This window comes from Echinops telfairi, unplaced genomic scaffold, assembly GCF_000313985.2.
Source record: "Echinops telfairi isolate 266 unplaced genomic scaffold, ASM31398v2 ScPeMD7_7458;HRSCAF=8496, whole genome shotgun sequence".
Taxonomy (NCBI): Eukaryota; Metazoa; Chordata; class Mammalia; order Afrosoricida; family Tenrecidae; genus Echinops; species Echinops telfairi.
The window spans coordinates 2,151,601-2,171,261 of NW_022111358.1; the positions used below are offsets into that span (position 1 = coordinate 2,151,601).

The window sequence follows — 19,661 nt, forward strand, 5'->3', positions numbered from 1 at the left end:
CCCCTCTCTGCTGGCCCCCAGGCTTCAGTCCTAGGTGGCCTGTCCTCAGATCTAGCACACTCCATCCATAAGCAGACACCCGCAGCAGCAAAGCCATCCTGTGCTGGGCCTTCCGATACACATCACACCACTCCCTCCCCACGCTTACCTGGTTCCCCCTGGGGGGTGTCCCCTTTGGGGTCGCTGAGCCCCGTGGGCCGGAGTCCGTCATCCAGGCTGGAGGAGCTGAGGTCTGAGTCGCTGTCAGTGTCACTGGAAACCACTGGGAAAGACAGACACCGACACGGGGGTCACCCGCACTGCCCGCTGCCAGCAGGCATCCCGGACAGAGTGGTCCAGGCAAGCCCCGCTCCTGCCATCACCAAGGGGCGCAGAACCTCAGGAAGTGCCGGCTGTGGCTGGGAAGCCACGTGCCCAAGACCCCACCATGAGCCACTGGATGGACACGGGGGAGAAGCTACTGCTGGCCTCCACTACATTCTCCCCAGAGAAGCAGGAGTGGTCACCAGACATCCCACCTCCGTGGAGGCATCCTCACCTGGGCAGACGCCTCCCTGTCTGTCAGGGGGGCAATGCTAATCCCACCCCCACAGGGTCGATCTGCTGCTGCACAAGACCTCTGTAGTTGGACAGCAAGGATGCTACTTTGAGAACGAGGGTGCCCCTGGCCCAAGCCACGGTATTTCCAGTCTCCCCATCGGCATGTGAGACATGGACGGCAAACGAGGAAGACCAGAGAAGACCCGGTGCTGGCGAAGGCTGTGGAAAGCTCCACGGACTGCCCAAGGGACAAACGGATCTGTCCTGGAAGGAGGACAGCCCGAGTGCCCCTTAGGATCAGAGCTGGGGAGACTTCGTCTCAAGTACTTTTGACGTGTTGTCAGGAGAGACTGGTCTCTGGAGAAGGACATCATCTTTGGGAACGTGCAGGAGGGTCAACAACAAAGAAAGGGGGAGGCCCCTTGAGGAGATGGATCGGCTCTGGCCTGAGGACCATTTGAGGATGGTGCACGACCGGGCAGTGTTCCGTTCTGTTGTGTGCAGGGCCGCTACATGATGGCACCTCACCGCCACCAGCCTCTCAGGGTTAGAGCACCTGCCCAGGGCCAGGGTGCACAGGCACCCTGGGGGTCCACCAAGGCAATGCTTTTGGCTTTTCAGCCTCGTCACACAGAAACCCCAGGGTGCCCGTGCCTGCACCGAGGGTGACAGTCGGCTTCTTTTGTGTGTTTTCCGGTACAGGAAACACAGGATGGGCGGTTGTACACAGATGGTAACTGACTTAATGGCTAGTTGGGGGACACACAGGTGGAGGCTGGAGGGAATCGGGGAGCAAATCATAAGTACAGGAGAGGGGAGGCTGCTCCGGACCTGATTGTGGTGAGGTACATACAACCCTTTCTCATGAGGCTGCACCTCGATAAAACTATCGGGGAGCGGGGGGCAAGGGGGTGGTGGAAAGAGGGTTCTGACCCTGCCCCAGGGAGGGGGCGGTGGATGGAGCAAGTTCCAGCCTCCTCGCAGGACACACCTCTTTGACCCAATGCCCAGCCCCGCCCACTGTGCTGTGTCTGATAGGGTCATGCGGGCAGCCTTGTAGGGCAGCCTAGAGGGCAGTTCTCGCCTCACCAGGCAACATCATCATGGCCTCTGGGGTTGGGCACAGTGGGGATCTGGTGCTGAATGGGGTGAGAGCCAGAGGCAGCCTTTGCCTTGCCTCGGCAGCCATAAGGAGTTCGGCAGAGAACACCCTCGGGGGGCAGTTGGCTTCTGTCCCTATGGGGTCACTACAGAGTGGGATGGACTCAGTGGCGCTCAACCACAGCCCTTGATCCACACCGTGGGGGTGGGGGGTGGACAAGAGTGAGAACCGGAAGGAAGTCTCAGCCTCTCCTTCCTTGACTGCTTTAGAAAACACACAGAGACACCCCCAAACCCGTGGGCACGACGTCGGTTCCACCTCACAGGGACCCCCCAGGACAGAGCAGAACTGCTCTTAGGGTTTCCAAGTGACACATCTTCCCTTACAGAGGAGTGTCCGGCTTCATCCTCTCTGGGGAGTTACTGGCACCCCCCAGTGGCTGGCCTTTTGGTGAGCAGCCCAATGCTTCATCCACTGTCCCACCAGGAGGGCTCTGTTTTCTTTTGTGTGTTTTAACAGTTTTATTTCTTTCCTCTCCTGAGCTCAAAAAAAGAGTTCTGCCTTGGTCTCTGTGCTAGTCGAAAGGGAGGGGGCGGGGAGGAAGGGAGAGAAGCTGTGGTCCATCTGCCCCCACCCCCACTTCCCAATATTTAACAAATGTTCAGTGGCAATCTGACTTCACTCTGAACTTGATTTTCAGTCCTGACCTGCCTGGGCTTCTTTGATCATGACTCTGTGGCGTCTGGACCTCAGGACTGTCCACTTCCCAAGCACTTACGTGTTTGTCACGCCCCCACAGCAAACCCCTTGGCTCTGCAGAACAAGCTGCGGGGATTAGGTGGGGAGGAGGCAGGGATTCTTGTGTAATACACGGAGTAAGTATGTCCCATCTCTCTCCTGGGGCATCCTCCAGGCACTGGAGAGGACTCTAGACCCCTCCCCCTTGGCATGGCGTCCTCGCAGTGCTGAGTGGCAGGGGAGGGGTCGTCCTAGAGGACAGGCTGGTGACTGACGTCCACGGGTGTTCCCTTGTCTCTGACAGAGATGCTTGAAGATCATCTCTGCATCCTTTCCTTTCCACCTCCCTCCTCCATGATCCACAGAAAAAGCCAGTCCCCATACATGCCCTGTGCCCCACGGGGGTTCAATGGCGGATTTCCACCCCCAGAAATACATCGCCAGACCTTTCTTCCAAGGTGCCTCTGGGTGGCCTCGAACTTTTGAGAGCATCAAGCACTTGCTCCACGGGTCTGGAGGCTCTCTGGAATCCTGGCACCCATGGGAACCTGGGGCTTCACGATGCTGAGTGGGTCCCAAGGGGAAGGTGTCAAAGGGCACACAATGCTGAGGAAGGGGGTGAGGGGAGAGGTGGTCCTAGGACTGAGGTTATGGTGGCATGTCCACTTATTCCACTTCTCTGGCCCCTTCTCCTTGCCATCGATCAGGTAAAGCACCAGGTTGGATGGGGAGTGGGCTGACCTTGCAGGAAGACAGTGCTCTGCTCCACCCAGAAAGCGGCGCTTGCAGGAGCTGCTGTGTCATCCAGAACATTCACCCCGGAGATGGGGTTAAGAATCCACTGCCCCTGAGTCCATTCTGAGTCACAGTGACTCATAGGGTTTCTGAGACAGGAGCAGACAGCCTCACCAGTCTCCCATGGAGTGGTGGGTGGGTTTGAACCACTGACCTTGTGGCCAATGCATAGCAGCCCAGTACAGAGCCAAGAGTGCCACCGAGGCTCGTTCCAGAGTGGGTGAGGATGCCGTGTGGTCTGGTCCCCATGGGGTTCCTTGACTACACAAGATTAAAAACAAAACACCGTAAACTGGAAAACTCTGGGTGACAGTCAGGGAGCTACTTTTTTATAGGATTCCCAAAGGGCCACAGTCAGGGAAAAGTGGGGAGCAACCTCAGATGACAGTGAGCTCACAGAGGCACCCAAGTGCAGGGACAGGGACGGGGCTGGCCGATGAGACAGACGCCCTGCTCTCAGGCACACTCTCCCTGGGCAGGGGCATCTCTGCTTGTTGTGTCTGGGATTTCTAGCTGGGGCCGGGGCTCAGTGGAGAGGTCTTCAGAGCGCAGACTCAAATCCCATTTCGAATCGACTCTTCTAAACCCGACCCGGGAGAAACAAATCCAAGGGGGCCCGGAGGCATCTGTGCCCGGCGCTGGCACTTATTGTCAGGGGCAACGAAACACATTTGGAAGGCGCTGCTGCGCGCCCTGGCCGGCAGCCCAACCAAACACCAGTTACCAGATACTCCCAGCTTCCTCCAGCAGCCAAGGCAGGCGATTTCCCCCTTCCTCCCTCCAAATGTCGCTGTCAGACCCAAACCTTGGCTAATTTGCCATTCGATTGCCATCGCCACCTTTCTCTCGGCACAGCAGCTGGGGTCGTAAATCTTCTAGGTCTATTAACAAAGCTTTTAGGCTCATAAATCTTATGGCCCTTGCTCCTCCATCCTCAACAAAGCATGCTGTGTGTCTGAAGGCTGATTCCCCCCCCCCCCCACTTTTCATTCCCCAAAGGATGCTGCGCCGGGGACGGCTCGGTGATGAGAGCTTGCATTCTGCCCACGCCTGGTTTTTCAGATGGAAGACGGGAAAACACCAGGAAGAAGAATGTCCCAGCAGTCTTCCCAAGGAGTAAGCCCCACCAAGTGGGTTCACTGGGGCTCTGCCAAGAACCGGGGAAGAGCCAGGGCCTTGTCCGGGGCCCCTCCACAATGCTGGTACTCCTGGACCACTTGCTTTGGGGACCTGGCAGCCTCGGCTGCCCGCTCTGCTCAGCACTCGTCCTCACCTGTGGACAGCCCCATCGCCAGCCAGTCCCACTTCTCCGGGGATAGGCCAGCTTTTTTTTTTTTTTTTTAACTTTCTTTCCCCCTGGCTCACTCTTGGATGGATTTGCAATTCCACTGTCACCATGGAAACCCAGAGTTTTGGTACATGGAGGGGAGGAAAGTCTCTTTTGGAAGTCTTGCCTGACTGCCTCCCAAGAACCCTGGGTGCTGGCCCCTTACATTGTGCTGGGTCTTGGGGGGCGGGGAGGGGGTCCTCCTGCAGACTCTGTCCCGCCCCTGGCCTTCCTGTGACCTGTAGCATGTTCCTGCCCCCTCTCTGGGCTGACATGGTTAGCTCTCCAGGTCTGACCCTAGGACTCAAGTTGAGTCCCCTCTGCCCCATCCATCAAGGGACAGAGCCCGGGCGTCCCTCCCTGGTTGAGAGACTGGGAAATGCCCCTTCTGGGCCACACAACACCTGGCGCAGAGGCAGCCGCCAGCCGGGGAGCTGAGAAGAACTTGTGAGCTGCTCCTTGGAGGCTCCCCTCGCCCCCAGGAATTATGGGAATTAGAGAGGAAGAAGGATATTTTCAGCCAACATTTCGCGGAGGCAAAGCAGATGGTGGAAAATTTTGCATCCTCAAAACAAAATATCAATTTGTTTTAAATGTAAAGGAACGACAGTAAGGCTCCAGGGAATGCAGAGATATGTACCCCCTACCCCCACCCCCGCGTGCGGCCTGCTCCCCACACTGCAGGACTGTAGGGCTCTTTGCTGAGACAGGTGGGCTGCCCCTTTGCCTCCCATGGGGCGGGTCCTGCTGACCAGGGCTCCTCCAGGGCTCCATGCCCGCCCTTGTCCGGGACTCTGTCTTGCTGGCAGCAGGAGGGAGTTGGGGTGGTGCCGGCTGAGAGTCAGACAGACTTGGGCTTGCCCCTGGTGGGTGGGCCACTTCTGCCCCTCTGGATGCTCAGTGGGCCCATCTGTGGCAGGAGGGGCGTGGCTATGCTGGGTGCTTGGTAAACAGCAGCTACTTATTAAGCGGAGTCCTGGAGTGGCCCACAAGGTTCGGGGCAGGAGGACAGCTAGCTAGCAGAACAGCTGGTGGTATGCACCCCCCACCCCCGGGGGGCTCTTACTGGGTTCTGCTGGAGAGCAGTCCTGCGCCACACAGGGGTCACCGTGCACCAGAACCGCCGGTGACAAACAAGGGCTTCATGTGAGGGGCACCGGCCACCACACTCAGCACCCAGGTCAACCTCACAGGGCAGGTTGGAGGGAGGCGTGAAGCCATTTGGAGGCTGGGGATTGGAATGCAGGCCTGCTGCTGGCTCTTCCCAAGTGCACTCAGGATGGTCAAGCCGCAACTGCCCTCAAAGCCCTCCCTCTGGCGGTCAGCTTGACCTCCCCGCCTCCCGCTGCCCTTTGCATGTCTCCTTGGGGCTGTAGCATGGGAGAAAGGGTCTTCTAGTCGCCCCCCTCCCCTGCACCTAGTGCTGAGTCCTAGCCTGCTCCTAGACAAACACCCCACCACCCATGAGGAGGACACTGAGCAGGAGAAAAGGCTCCGCACACCTGAGTAAGAAGGATTCGAGCCAATCCAGGCTATCCAAGTTGGATCCAGCTCATCCTGTTCAAAATGCCCCACTATGGAAAAGTCTCCCAGCCGGGGTGGGGGCGGGGGGAAGGAGAGGCCCCCTAGCTCTCCCTCTCGGACCTGGGGCTGCTCCTCCATCCTGTCGGACACTCTCGGGAACGGCATTTGTTTTCGGATCAGCACCTGCCCTGGTGGCACCGTGGGTGAGGCACCAGGCTGCTAACTGCCAGGTAGACAGTTTCTCACCCACCAGCCTCTCCTCCAGAGGGTAGGGAGGCCGTCTGCTCTCCCTCAGGTGTCCCGTCTTGGAACCCCCCCAGGAGCAGGGCCTGCATGGCAGTGGGCTTCACTTTCCCAGCTGTCCCTGGGGTCACCCGAGGGCCGGGCCCACGTCTTAGTTCCTACCTGCCTCTTTCCCTCGCCACCAGGGCTCTCCTGAAAAGCTCCCCCCGACAGGAGCTAGCCCTGAGCGGGAATGGGATGGGGTCAGCAAGGTGGTGGAGAGCCAGAAGGACAGACAGACCGCGGAGCTCTGCCTCCCACCTTCCGGAAGAGCTGGGCTGTGTGCTCACAGGTGCCTTTCTAGGCAGCCTCCCCTTGGAAGGACACTCAAGGCGGGTGGAGCCAACCAGCCTGTGGTCTCAGCCATGGGACTCATGGGGGAGGGGCTGCGAGGCGGTTGCCATGGACACGGAATGAGTGGGCCCTGGGTGGGGGTTGGGAGGAGAGTGCACGGTTCACACAGAGCCACTCTTCTGCCAAACCCTGGTTCTGCAAACCCGGCTTTTCCTTTGTCTTGGGAACCCCCTCCAGGTCCCCTGGACTCTGTCCTTAGGGGATGTTCTTACTGGTGGCCAGACAGGAGGCTGGGTTCCTGTTTGGTCTCCTAGTTCCCTGCTTAAACCCTGCCTCACAGGCCAGCTCCCGAGCACCCCAAGCCTCAGCTCCTCCTCCAACAGAGGGGATGAGGGCCCTAGGTGAGGCAAACAGTTAAGGGCTCAGCTGCTCATGGAAAGGTTGGAGGTTCCGGTCCGCCCAGAGGTGGCTTGGAAGAAAGCCCTGGAAGTCTACTGAAAAACACAAAAGCAGCAGTCACTGCAACTCTACCACGTATTTCTGTCCCAGCCACGTGGGGTCACTCACTGTGAGCGCGGCATCTCCATGGTGGCTGGCTGGTTACCATGGGGATCATGGACCAGCTCCTAAGGAAGGGCTTGCTCCCAGCCTCCCCTTCCAGGCCCCGAGGGTGGGCAGGACACAGGGTGAGCAGGACACAGGTAGAGGCCAACAGACTGATCAACCACACGTGGGGATTTGGGGAGAGGAGGGTTTCCTCACTCCCCATCGATTTTAATCACCTCCCTCCTGCAGGTGCCCAGACAGGAGGATAACGAAGACGGATTCTCAGATCAATGAAACGAGGTAGGCAGTGCGGAAAAGCCAGGTCCCTGCCCTGGCTGGAGGAGCTCAAAATAGAATGGGAGGGTAAGGCGCTTCCTCAAGAGAGACAGGTGTTGATGGGAGGGAAGGTGGGGGGTGCTGCTCAGGATGAGGGCCATCAGAGAGAGCTTCTTGGAAGAGGTGGGATTTAAGGACATGCTGGAGTGGGCCAGGCCAGGCCTGTTGGCTCAGGAGAGGGGTCCTGGCTCAGGGGATGCAGGAGTCTCTGGACACAGGACGCTCTAGGTCATGGCAGGGGTCAAGCGAAGTGAGGTTTTGCCTCCTGCCCCTCCTTTGCAGGATGCCGGCTGCGCTGCATGGTCCTCCCCGCGCCCGCCAAGACTTCCTCTTCCCAATCTCTTGGTGCCTTTGTCTTTCTCTTACTTCTGTCTGAGCTTCCCTTCAGGAGCCTCGGTGCTGCTGTGGGATGAACACTGGGCTGCTAACCAGAAGGTCGGCTGTTCAAAACCAGCCACCGCTCCATGGGAGAGATTAAGAAAGACAAGGCTTTGGGTCCCCGCTCCACACTCCCCTCATTCACAATGATTTGATTTTTTTGTTCTTTGATGCCTGATACCTGATCTCTTTGACACCGCGTGATCACACAGGCTGGTGTGCTTCTTCCATGTGGGCTTTATTGCTTCTGAGCTAGATGACCGCTCGTTTACCTTCAAGTCTTTCAGACCCCAGACATTTTATCTTTTGATAGCCAGGCTCCATCAGCTTTCTTCACCACATTTGCTTATGCACCCATTTGTCTTCAGTGATCATGTCAGGAAGGTGAGCATCATGGAATGCCAGGTTAATAGAACAAAGTATTCTTGCATTAAGGGAGTACTTGAGTGGAGGCTCAATATCCATCTGCTACCTTAATACTAAACCTATAAATATATGCACATAGATCTATTTCCCCATCCTCATATATAAATATATTTACATATGTAACTGGACATCCCCTTATGGAAGGGTCTCAGGGAGGAGACGAGCCAGTCAGGGTGCAGTGTAGCAACGATAAAACATACAACTTTCCTCTAATTCCTAAATGCTTCCTCCCCTCACTATCATGATCCCAATTCTACCTTACAAATCTGGCTAGACCAGGAGATGTACCCTGGTACAGATAGGAACTGGAAACACAGGGAATCCAGGGCGGATGATCCCTTCAGGACCAGTGGTGAGAGTGGCAATACCGGGAGGGTGGGGTGGAAAGGGGGATCTGATTACAGGGATCTACATGTGACCTCCTCTCTGGGGGACAGACAACAGAAAAGTGGGGGAAGGTAGATGTCAGACAGTGTAAGATATGACAAAATAAGAATTTATAAATTATTTAGGGTTCATGAGGGAGGGGGGAGCAGGGAGGGAGGGGGAAAATGAGGAGCTGATCCCAAGGGCTCAAGTAAAAAGCACATGTTTTGAGAATGATGAGGGCAACGAATGTACAAATGTGTTTTACACAATTGATGTATGATGGATTGTGATAAGAGCTGTATGAGCCCCCAATAAAATGATTTTTAAAAAAGAAGAAAGAAAGAAAGACAGGCTGTGTGTCCCTGGAGGATGTGCAGTCTCGGAAACCGTAAGCAAGCAGCTGTGCCCTGTCTGGTGGGGTTGCTCCGAGTGGGATCTGGCTGGGGGCCGTGGGTTTGGTACCTCTCCCAGAGTTCTCAGCTCCCCTGCTTGTGAGCGGACCCTCCTGGGCGTCTCTCTGGTGGCTCTGCTGCCCTTTCTCCCCGTCTCTGCCTCTCTGTGCTTGGAGTCTTCTGGGGCATCGCTTGGCTCCTCTTTTCCTGTTTTGGTCAGGTTTGCTCGTCCTGCAGTCTGGCGCTCGGTCTTTGGCTGTCAGTCTCTCTTCTCCCTCTCTCACCTGCCCCCAGTCTCTTCTGGGTCCCTCAGGTTCCTTCAGTTGGGCTGGCCTTCAGCCCCACCTGCAGCCCTGGTGGCCTCTGCGTAGAGACAGGCTGTCTGCTGGGCCATGTCCCAGGGAGGGGCCAGACAGCTGGGCTCCTGGGCCTCCTCCAGGGACACCACTCAGAGACCCCCCCCCGGCTGGTCTGGCAATGAAAACATAATCTGTCTGCCCCAGCTGCAGGTGGGCACCCACTGTGATGGGCAGGGGGTGCTGGTGTGGGCTGCCGAGCGCGGCGGCAGCAGCCAGCACTGTCTTCTCCCAGGACTGGACCAGAGTCAGCCTGCGCTGGAGCCCCTACTGCCTTCCTTTCCCTGCTCCCCAAAGGCCACTCCATCTACACTGAGCAGAAGGAAGCTGTAGGGGTCCCAGGGAGACGAGAACAGCTGGAAGGGGCCCCCTTTCAAATACAGGCCCAGCCCTAGGTGGGTGCTCGGGGCACAGTGCTCCCTGAGCTGAAGCCAGATGCTGACTCTGAGGGGGGAGGGGTGGCTGGGCCCTGCTTCTGCATTTCAAGTCACACATGGGGGGCAGGGAGCCCCAAGACCTCACCGTGCAGTTGGAGCCGACCAGTCCTCGGAGGCTGTCATTGGGTTTGGGCAAATGAGAGGTGACAGCCGTGGCCTGCTCTCCACGGTACAGCTAATGAGGGCCCTCCATGCCGGGGACAGACAGCTTTGAGTCGGCGAGGGACACCAGGATGAGGCAGAGGCTGCTGGGAGGTAGGGGTGGGGTTAGGTGAACGGTGGGTGCAGCCGGGGGTCTCAAGGAGCAAGACAAAGTGAGGGTGATGGGCTTCCCCTCCAACACCCAGCCACCACGAGGAGACCAGGCCTCCTGCTCTTTCCCCAAGATGCAGGGAAGGGCAACTTCCCAAAGACTGCCAGGACTTCTCTTCCTCCCCACCTGGAGGTCACCGTGCAAGCTGCCCGACTTCTCTGTGCCACCGTTGGCTCTTCTGTGAAGTGGGGACAATAGGACTGTCCCCATCACAGGATTCCCTGCAATAATGGGCGCACAGCGCCCCACGTGGCGCCTGAAACCAGCCACCATGCCACCTTGGGTGCTGCCAGCCCTTTCCACTGGCTTAGAGCAACAATGCCCAGCCCTCCAAGGGCCCGGTGGTGTGGTGGCACAGTCGGAGAAGACACCACGATGTCTGCCCAGCGGGTCCCAAAGACGGGGAGGGCGGGATGTGCCCAGCGGGAGCCTGCTGAGACTCTGGGCTGTTCAGCAGGGTCAGGACACACACTTGGGGGGTGGGGAGGTCAGGCCTGGGCTGGGACCCTATACCCTGACACAGGGGTTTCCGCAGGCTGTCCCAGGGCTGCTGGGAGCCAACAGCTAGGGTCCTACATGAAGCTAAGTGGTCTTGGGAAGAGGTACAGGCCTGTGGTCCCCAGAGGCCTGTGAGAAGCTAACGAAACCAGGCGAGGTGACAGATGACGGAGCATCCTGGACTTTTCCTGGGATACTGCCCTTATACTGGACCCTACAAGCCAGCCCCCCCCCCCCCCCCCCCCCCACAAGGGCAGTGCTGTCTAACTCAGGCACGCTCCACAGCAAGGCAGTGCACCTCGCCTCGGCAGATGGAGAGGCGACCACAGGCAGGAAGGGGCTCCACCCACACCAGCCACCGGGGCCACCACACAGAGGGGGGTAGCCAACCTTGAGGGTGGCCCAGTTGGCCTCCTTACTCGCGGGCAACACAATAATCACAGAAATTGCTACCACTTCCTGGGCACCCACATTGGCCAGGCACAAGGTTGACGTTCCATCTTGATCACCACCTCCCAAGGTTGTTGCCCTGTGTGACCGGTGAGACAACTGAGGGCCTGAGACCTTTAACAGGACAACGGCGACATCAAGCCCTGTGTTGTCCGTGAAACAATGAACAGATCCGCCCCACGGAGGAAGGGATTGCCATCGCACTCCTTCTACAGATGGAGAAACTGAGGCTCGGAGGTTAAGTAACAGAGAGGAGCAGGGAGTAGGCCTGACTTGCACCCTCGGGAGCTGCCTTTTGTGAACAGGGCGTGGCACCTGACAGATGGGCTAACGAGGAAGCGCTTTGACTTGAGGACTGCGCCCTTCTGGTTGGAGAGAGACGACTTCAGGCACACCCTCTTCTCAGAGCAAGACACCACCCCAAGAGCTCTGTGGGCCACGAGGTTTGCTCCAAGTTCAGAGAGAGGGGAGACCCCCAGTCCCTTGTCTGGTTTCACTTCATTCGCCTCCCTCACCCATGGCTCTGGGCAACTCTCTTCACCAGGTCTGAGTGCCAGGCCCAGGGCTTTTGGTTTGAAATGGACCCTTTAAATGGGTGATCTTTAGGGTCTCAAAGACCAAGCCAGCAGCACCACCATCTAGTTCCACAACATTCTTATCACCCCCACTCCCACCCTAAGGAAACCTCATACTGATTAATAGTGACTATCTTTATCCACACCAATCGCCTGGCAACCACTAATCAACTAAGTGCTTCCAGATGCCTGCCTGTGCCACCTAGTTCATATAAATGCCCCTGCACAATAGACAGCCAGTGTGTGTGGCTTCTCTTAGTGAGCATCACGGTTCCCAGAGTCATCCCGCCGTGGCCCCGTCTCAGAACTTTACTTCATCCAGCAGCGGAGTAACACCCCACTGTGTGCTTCTGTCGTATTCCCAGGCATGTTGGGGACCAGTCAGCACCAGAGCCCTTTTCTCCCCGAAGTCAGGACCAACCCTAGGGTTATCTTGGAGCTCCCCTAGCTCCCTGGACCGAGAGGGGTTTTCTGAGCAGGTTTTAAAGGGTCCAAGGTTCAGAACTCAGGGAGCTCTCCCTGCCCAGCCCAGCCTGCCCTGAGATCAGCACCACCAGCCACATCATCCCCAGGCCAGCCCGTATCAGTCATGTTAACCCCAAGGAGCTGTATCGGATCTCAGCAACAGGCGGGGCCCTGCCTGCTGGCTGAAAACAAAAGCCAATCACTGTCAGGTTGATTCCTACTCAGGGAGACCAGGATCCCTTGCTCACAGGCTGATGTGGATTGCTCTGGGGAGGACACTGGGATGGACTCCTGGGCGAGGCAGGCGTCAGCCTCTGGGCTAGTCCCACGGGGGCCAAGGCCACTATCAGTCTCAGAAGAAGTACAGCCAGAGTGCTCCGTAGAGGCGAGACTGTGTCTTACATACTTTGGACGTGTTGTCCGAAGAGACCAGTCCCTGGAGAAGGACGTTCTGCGTGACATAATGGAGGGGCGGCACAGGAGGGGAGTCTTCCAAGGAGAAGGCTTGACCCTGGGGCTGCAACAAGTGGCTCCAGGAAGGAACAATTGGGAGGGGTTGGCAGGACTGGGCAGCGTTCATTCTATTGCGTGGAGAGTGCTGTGGGTCAGAACCGATTCGTGGCCACTGACAGCATCCACAGCAGTACCAGCCACAGCAGCATCCACTAGCCCTCCATACCCGTTAGTCCCAGGGTGACCCTCAGCTATGAGTTATGGGGCCTGATGACCTGGGCGAGGGTCAGAGTCCCAGCATGGGCATTGGGATACCGGAGGCATTTTTGAAAGTCTGATGTGAATTTGGCCAGTGTCTCTCTGTTAGGATCGCCATTCCAGTCATGTCATGGTGGACACTAGAAACCATCTAAACGGCTCACAATGGGGAGAAAGCTAAATTAACCGGAGCTACCCACATGAACCCAGCCCTGGTAGCATCATGTGCTAGCTGCAAGGTTGGCAGTTCAAATCTACCAGCTACTCCACGGCAGAAAGACGAGGCTTTCTGCTCCCATAAAGAGCTACATCTTTGGAAACCCTAGGGGGCAGTTACAGGGTCACCGTGAGTCAGAATCGACCCGATGGCAGTGCGTTTGGGTTCACCCACATTAACCACCACTCCTCTGTGAATCTGCCGGACTTTGGTGACTTGCATGTCACTGTGATGCTAAAAGTGATCTTCCGCAACCCCCACTATTTCACTTCCAGCGAGGTCACCCAGACTGGGCGGATTTCAGGAGAGCTTCCAGACGAAGGAAGAAAGGCCTGGTGATGTGCGTCTGCAAGTTAGCCAATGCAAACCTGGACCCTGACAGAAGCCTGCTGAACTCTTTGGTGCTGTGTATGTCACCGGGAGGGTTCAATCGCCAGGTTTAGGGACGCCAAGGGCCAGCGGAGGCTGAGGGGACCCTCGGCAAGAGGAGTTGGCCCACTGGCGGCAATGATGAACCTGAGCGTAGTGGTGATCGCGAGGATGGTATGGGAGTCAGCTGGGAGGCAGTTCACAATAACAACACCATCCCAGCCTTGAAGCAGTTTGCAAGATTGAGACAGAGCTACCTATATTGGCCTGAAGAGCCCTGGCGGCGTTGTGGTTACATGCTGGGCTGCTGCATTGGTTAATTGTGCCAGCCTGGCCGATAATCATACGTGGGGCTGGTTGAAAGGCGGAGGGATAAATGGGTGGTGAAGCCTCGCCTTTCTAGTTCTAGTTCTCGGGTCTCTTGTTTTGTGATGGTTGCACCGGGTGCACCTGCCTTAGCAGTTCCCTGCTTCAGCTTGCAAGATTGACTTCCTACAAGACATCCCCAAGGAGAAGCCACATGGACCTATCCCGATGCAGCCCTGGGTGCTGGAGCAGCCGTGTGGAGACCCCTGCCAGTTCTGAGATGCTTGTTTGTTCACTGACTCAGCTTTCCTCCTGCAGTCGGCATCATTGCCTCTGTTTTGTGAGGTGGAGGACTTTGTGGACTGGTGTTGGGTTAATGGGTTAACGTTGGACTTGTGGGCTTGGGCAGCATTGGGTTGGGATGTTTTCGTGATGCACATTTTTTCTTTACATAAAACTATCTCTTATACATGAGTCGCTGTGGATTTGTTTCTCCAAAGTACCCCTAATACAGCTGCTAACCGCAAGGCCAGCAGTTCAAAACCACCAACCTCTCCTCGGGAGAAAGATGGGCTTTCTAATCTTGTAGAGAGTTTAGTCCCGGAAACCCACAGGGGCTCCACCGGGCTCTCTGGGGTCGTTGTGAGTCGGCATTGACTTGACAGTGGGCTTGGTTTTGTTTTGTTTTTAAATAATTTTATTAGGGGCTCATACAACTCTTGTCACAATCCATACAATACATCAATTGTGTAAAGCACATTTGTACATTCATTGCCCTTGATTTGGTTTTATATTGACTTAGACGTGGAGAAATCTAGATTTGTTGCATGAAAAATCCAAGGTGCAGAAAACATAACTCACGGCCATTGAGTCGATGGTGACCCTTGATGACCTATAGGGCATCTATGGGCGTAGAAAGCCTGGTCTTTCTTTTGAGGAGCGGCTGGTGGATTTGAACTGCTGCCCTTGTGGCTAGCAGGCCCAATTTGTAACCATTATATTTAGGCAACCTCCCTTACTCTATATTTCTATATATTTGGTGAAGCCACAGGAAATTGTCCTTTGCACAGATTTACAAATGTCGTAATATCAGTTATTTCCTCTGGCCTAATTGAACATCTTATGTAAATGGGAAAAAGAAGGTCCGAGAGGCCACAAGCCAAATTATACCTGGTGGTGGGTTACCTTTGGGGAGGGAATCAGAACCGAGCGCACCAGCTTTTTCAGAAACCTCAAGTCTTCACTTGGGTAATTTTAAGTTATTCACAAGTAAACTTAAAAAAATTTTTTTGGTTTAGTTGTTATTTACCTTTTCTTTGTTTTTAGACTTTAAAAAATATCATTTTATTGGGGACTCATACAGCTCTTATCACCATCCGTCCATCCATCCATTGTGTCAAGCACACTTGTACATATGTTGCCATCATCATTTTCAAAACATTTTCTTTCTACTTGAGCCCTTGGTATCAGCTCTTTTCTTGCCCCCTCCTTCCCTCCCTCATGAACCCTTGATCCTTTATAAAGTGTTGGTTTTATAAACGTTGTTTTCTTGAACTGAACCGCTGACCTACAGCCCGAGGAAGCTTTGAGGGGGTTGTGCTTGGACAAACAGCTCCCCATCTTTTCAAATTCACTGCCATCGAGCCAGCTGATTCCAATTCACAGGGACCCTACAGGACAGGGGAGACCTTAACTCTTTACAGGAGTAAAAAGCCTCATCTTTCTCCCCTGTTGTGGCTGGTGGCTTCAAACTGCTAATCCTGAGTTTACCAATCCAGTGTGTAACCCACTAGACCACCAGGGGTCTTCTCCCCATCTCATGGTGGTGGTGGAGGTCAAAGATAGCCTCTCCCTCCCCTCCTCTCTAAATCATCTGTCTTTCGGGCTCCGATGTCTGTCTTTGTGTATGTGGTGGCTTCTGTGATCTTTGGATTAAAAAAAAACAATCCCGGGTACTTTCATCTCCCCAGGAGGATGTGGCCCATGCAGGGAATCAAAGAAAGGGAGCCTGTGAAGGGGATAATTAGCTTAGCAGTGACCCTGGAGCTAGGACTTTGAAGGCAAGATTCAGTTAGTTCAGAAGCGTTAAGTGAGCACATGCCAGGACTGTAGGGGGGTGAGGGTTAACACTGCGTGGGGCTGGTCTTTCAAGTCTACACAGCTTCGGGGCATATGCCTGCAGCTGTCCACCAGCAAAGGAGGAATTTCATGTGCAGTTTGGCTCCACTCTACTCAATGGGAAACAACCAAGGCCCAAGAGAGGACAAGGGTCACTCCTCCACCAAGAGTCCCCCATTAAAACACAGACGCTCCTCAGGGGTTGGCCCGGAAGCCCTTCTTAGAGAGGCCTTGGAAGTGTGGTGTGGGTCACCTCCGTGCCCCCAGTAGAGCAGGGAGCCACCATGGGCAGGGGCTGTGGAGTCAGGGTGAGAAGTAAAAACACAGGGAGGTGACATGGCCCAGGTCCAGCTACCCAGTGGCCAGGTGGAAAGGAGGGTGGGTGAGGTGGCTGGATGAGAGAACCCTTCACTCCCCCAGAGAGGTGAGCCCACCTTCTTGAAATGAGGGTCTTTGGGGCTCTCTCTTCAATCCTCTCACTCTTCAAAGGGGCAGGGGGACCTGGACGAGTTCCCTTCCTTCTGGATAATCCCACCAGGGGCATGACCAATGGCAACTGACCGAGTACAAGAGACAATAGGGAGGAGCGGGGCTTGTGGCAAACTAGAGATCAGAAGCCCCGGGGCAACAGGGATGCTGTCACTTAGCAGGACCGGTTTTTCCAGGGAGGGAAGGTATTGGCAGACCTTCTGATTTTAGAAGCAAAAACAAAACAAAACAAAAAAACGCAGCACTTGATTTAAAAACAAACAAACAAACAAACTTACCACATTTCAAAAAGTTGTTAATGGATTTAAAACCAAAAGGCAGACTGGGTCCCTGCTCCCTGGTTTGTGAGCTCTCACACCAGCAAAGGCCTAAGCCTCCAAGGACAGAGGACACTTGCTGTCCCATGGAAGTCTCCCCTTTGCTCTGCCTCCTTACCGGAGCTCCAGCCAGGCCGCTGGTCCCTCTGAACCTGCCCCCCCACCTCCTCCCCGGCTCCTCTGCAGGCTGTGGGGACTAACGGACCTCTGCTGACTGACAGCCAGGGCAGGTGCAGAGGGGCTGGGGAGACCCTGGAGAGTGGGGAGTGGGTGACTGTGTCTCCAAAATGCTAATTTCTCAGGAGCCAAGAGAGAAGGGGGGGAGGGCAGCCTAGCAACAGCTGGCTCTGGGCAGTGAGCAATCCGATCTGAAAATAAAACATTTTACAATCCACAACCGTGGCTCATTAAGGATGAATGGATCGACTGGTATAAATAGCACGCTGCATTAAGAAGTCAGGAAACAGCATATGCGTGTGATGGGGAAACGGCTGCCGCAGAACCGCTTATTAGCTCGGCCGGCTGCTGTGCGGTGCTAACGAGACAGAGGTCTGGGGTTCAAAGCTTGCATGTGTCACGTGGCTTCCTTCAGCTTGGGCCCAAGAATGTATTCCACCTCACCCCCCAAGCCCTGTGTGCAACATGGATGCATAATTCTGGACACACACGATGGGGCGCAAAACCATCTTGCAATTTGGCCTTTCTTGCTGTACCCCACACCTGAGGCTAATGAGCAGGGGCTTGAGTTGACCAAGGGGGACCAGGAGGCATGATGGCATCTCTCCTGACCATGGGAACAGTCTGAGAAGAGCCAGGAAGCCAAAGGTCCAGATGAGCTTCCCGCCTGGTGATGTGCCCAGGGGAGGAGGCAGACACAGAAGCTCAGCACTGCGATCCTTCCTGGCACCTCACCCTGTGTCTCTTTGTTTACGTCTGTTTGGCTTGTAACAAAGCTATCGTCATCGGCTGGCTCACTCTGAGCCATTTCGGCAAAGAATGAACGAACCTATGGGCACAGGGCACGCCAGCAGGGGCTGGCATCTGCTTGTCTGGTGGTCTGAAGGAAGTTGTCCCCCTAACCTGAGGGCTCTGACCCAGCTCTGGGTGGCCAGGGCGGGAGAGAGTGCCGTCTGTCTGTCTGTCTGTCTGGCGGCAAGGAAGGATCACTGGAAAGGTGGGGACTAGGTTCCTGCTGATCCTTACCACGCAGTTAGCAACAAAGGTGAGGTCTGCCTGCTTTGCTCCCTGCTTAGTGCCCATCATGAGCTCCTGCCGGTTTCTCAACAGCAGGATCCCCTCAAGAATAGCCGGTCTCTGTTTGAATGCTCCCACTGACATGGAGCTCATTATCTGTCTGCCACAAGCCCCTAGTTCTGTGGTTGGATGGCCACCGAGCTAGAGACGCTGAATGCTCCCCTGGCTCCACCCCAGCTCCACTTTAGGAAACATTGCCCATGCTACATATTGCATTTGATACGATACAAGGGGCAGCCTGGCGAGAAAGGACGGGCCAGTGGCTTCCTCTACCAGGCAGGAGGCTGTGAAGCCTCAGAGCCGAGCCCGCAGGGCGTGTACACTGGGCTGGGGAGAACCAAGCTGAGGCACACGGGGCGGGCTGCTGCCATCTCCCCCACCCCACCAGGCTTCACCAACCTTTCTCTCTTTTGGCTTTAAAACCAAAAACACCCCACACGCTTGACTGCGACTTACAGGGGCTCTATAGGACAAAGTAGAATTGCCCTTGTGGGTTCCCAGGGCTGTCTATCTTTACAGAAGCAGAAAGCCTCGTTTTCCTCCCACACAGTGGCTGGTCGGTTCGAACTGCTGACCTTACAGTCGGCAGCCCAACATGTAGCCTACCGTGCCACAAGGGAGAAGATAAAGCACAAAGCAGACACAGGGGAGTGTCGCCTCCCTGCTACAGCACTGGAGGCTGAAGGTAAATTAGACTCTTCCTCAGTAGCCTGGAAAGGAGCCCTGGTGGAGTAGGGGTTATGCACTGAGCTGTTAGATGCAAGGTCGGCAGTTTGAAACCACCAGCTGGTCCTCGGGAGGAAGGTGAGACGTTCTACTCCTGTGAAGATTTACAGTCCGGGGATCTCACAGGGGCTATTCCATAGGGTTGTTACGGGGCAGAACAGATGCCTCGGCAATAAATGGAATCAGCAGCCTGGCGACACCCCAATTATTCAGGCCAACCGCAGTGTCTCTGTATAGAACCCCAATTCCTCTGAGCTCTCGGAGGCGGAAGAGTGGGGGTAGGGATCATTTGGGCGCTACCTTCACACTGTGCTGTGCTCAGGAGGGATATGGTGTGTGCGTGAGCCTGGGGCTGGGACTCAGTAAGTCTGGGTGCCTGGCTTGCTGGGGTGGCTGCAGTGTATGTGACCTTGGGCAGACTCTCCCCTCTCTCGTTTGTCAGGAAAAGTCAATGTCACATCCACGGCTGCCCTGCAGGCTGCTCTGAGCCTCACATGAGATAATGACCGTGAGTCACAGAACGCCCTGGCTCAGGCAGCACAGCTCCCAATGGTTCGTGTCCCCAGGGGATGCACAGCGGGTGGGGGTGTTGTAGCAGGTTAGCCAGAGGCCGGGGTGGGGGTGGTTTACAGGGGAAGGGCCAGGTTTAGGTCAACCTTTGAAGCCTGAGCTGGACCAGACAAGAGAGGACCCTGCGTGCTTGACCCACCCAAATGGAAACTACAGCTAGTTTTTCACTGCACTACAAACAGAGCCACAGTTCAGGATTTTAAAAGACACACACACAGGATCGGTTTCCCGAGGAACTTCTGGATGTCGACTTGGAAGAAAGGCCTGGTGCTCCTGTTCTGGACATTTGTCAGTAAAAACTCTCTGGTGCCCACAGGGAGGGTGCAGGACTGGCCAACGCTTTGTTCTACTGGACGCAGCTCCTTAAGAGCCGGAGTCCGTCTTGACGGCAGCTAATCACAAGAGCCGTCACCACCACCTGTCCAGGCCACAGGGATGCGA

The 19,661-nt window shown here is 55.7% G+C and overlaps 1 protein-coding gene across 2 annotated transcripts in view; it reads right to left on the reverse strand.

The window, feature by feature from the left end:
• RPH3AL (rabphilin 3A like (without C2 domains)) overlaps positions 1–19,661 on the reverse strand; it is a 133,213-nt gene that overhangs the window by 5,044 nt on the left and 108,508 nt on the right. For both annotated transcript variants that reach the window (XM_045299697.1, XM_045299698.1), the window contains exon 6: positions 149–262. In XM_045299697.1, the coding sequence (XP_045155632.1) occupies positions 149–262 (114 nt within the window). The remainder of the gene's footprint in view (positions 1–148; positions 263–19,661) is intronic.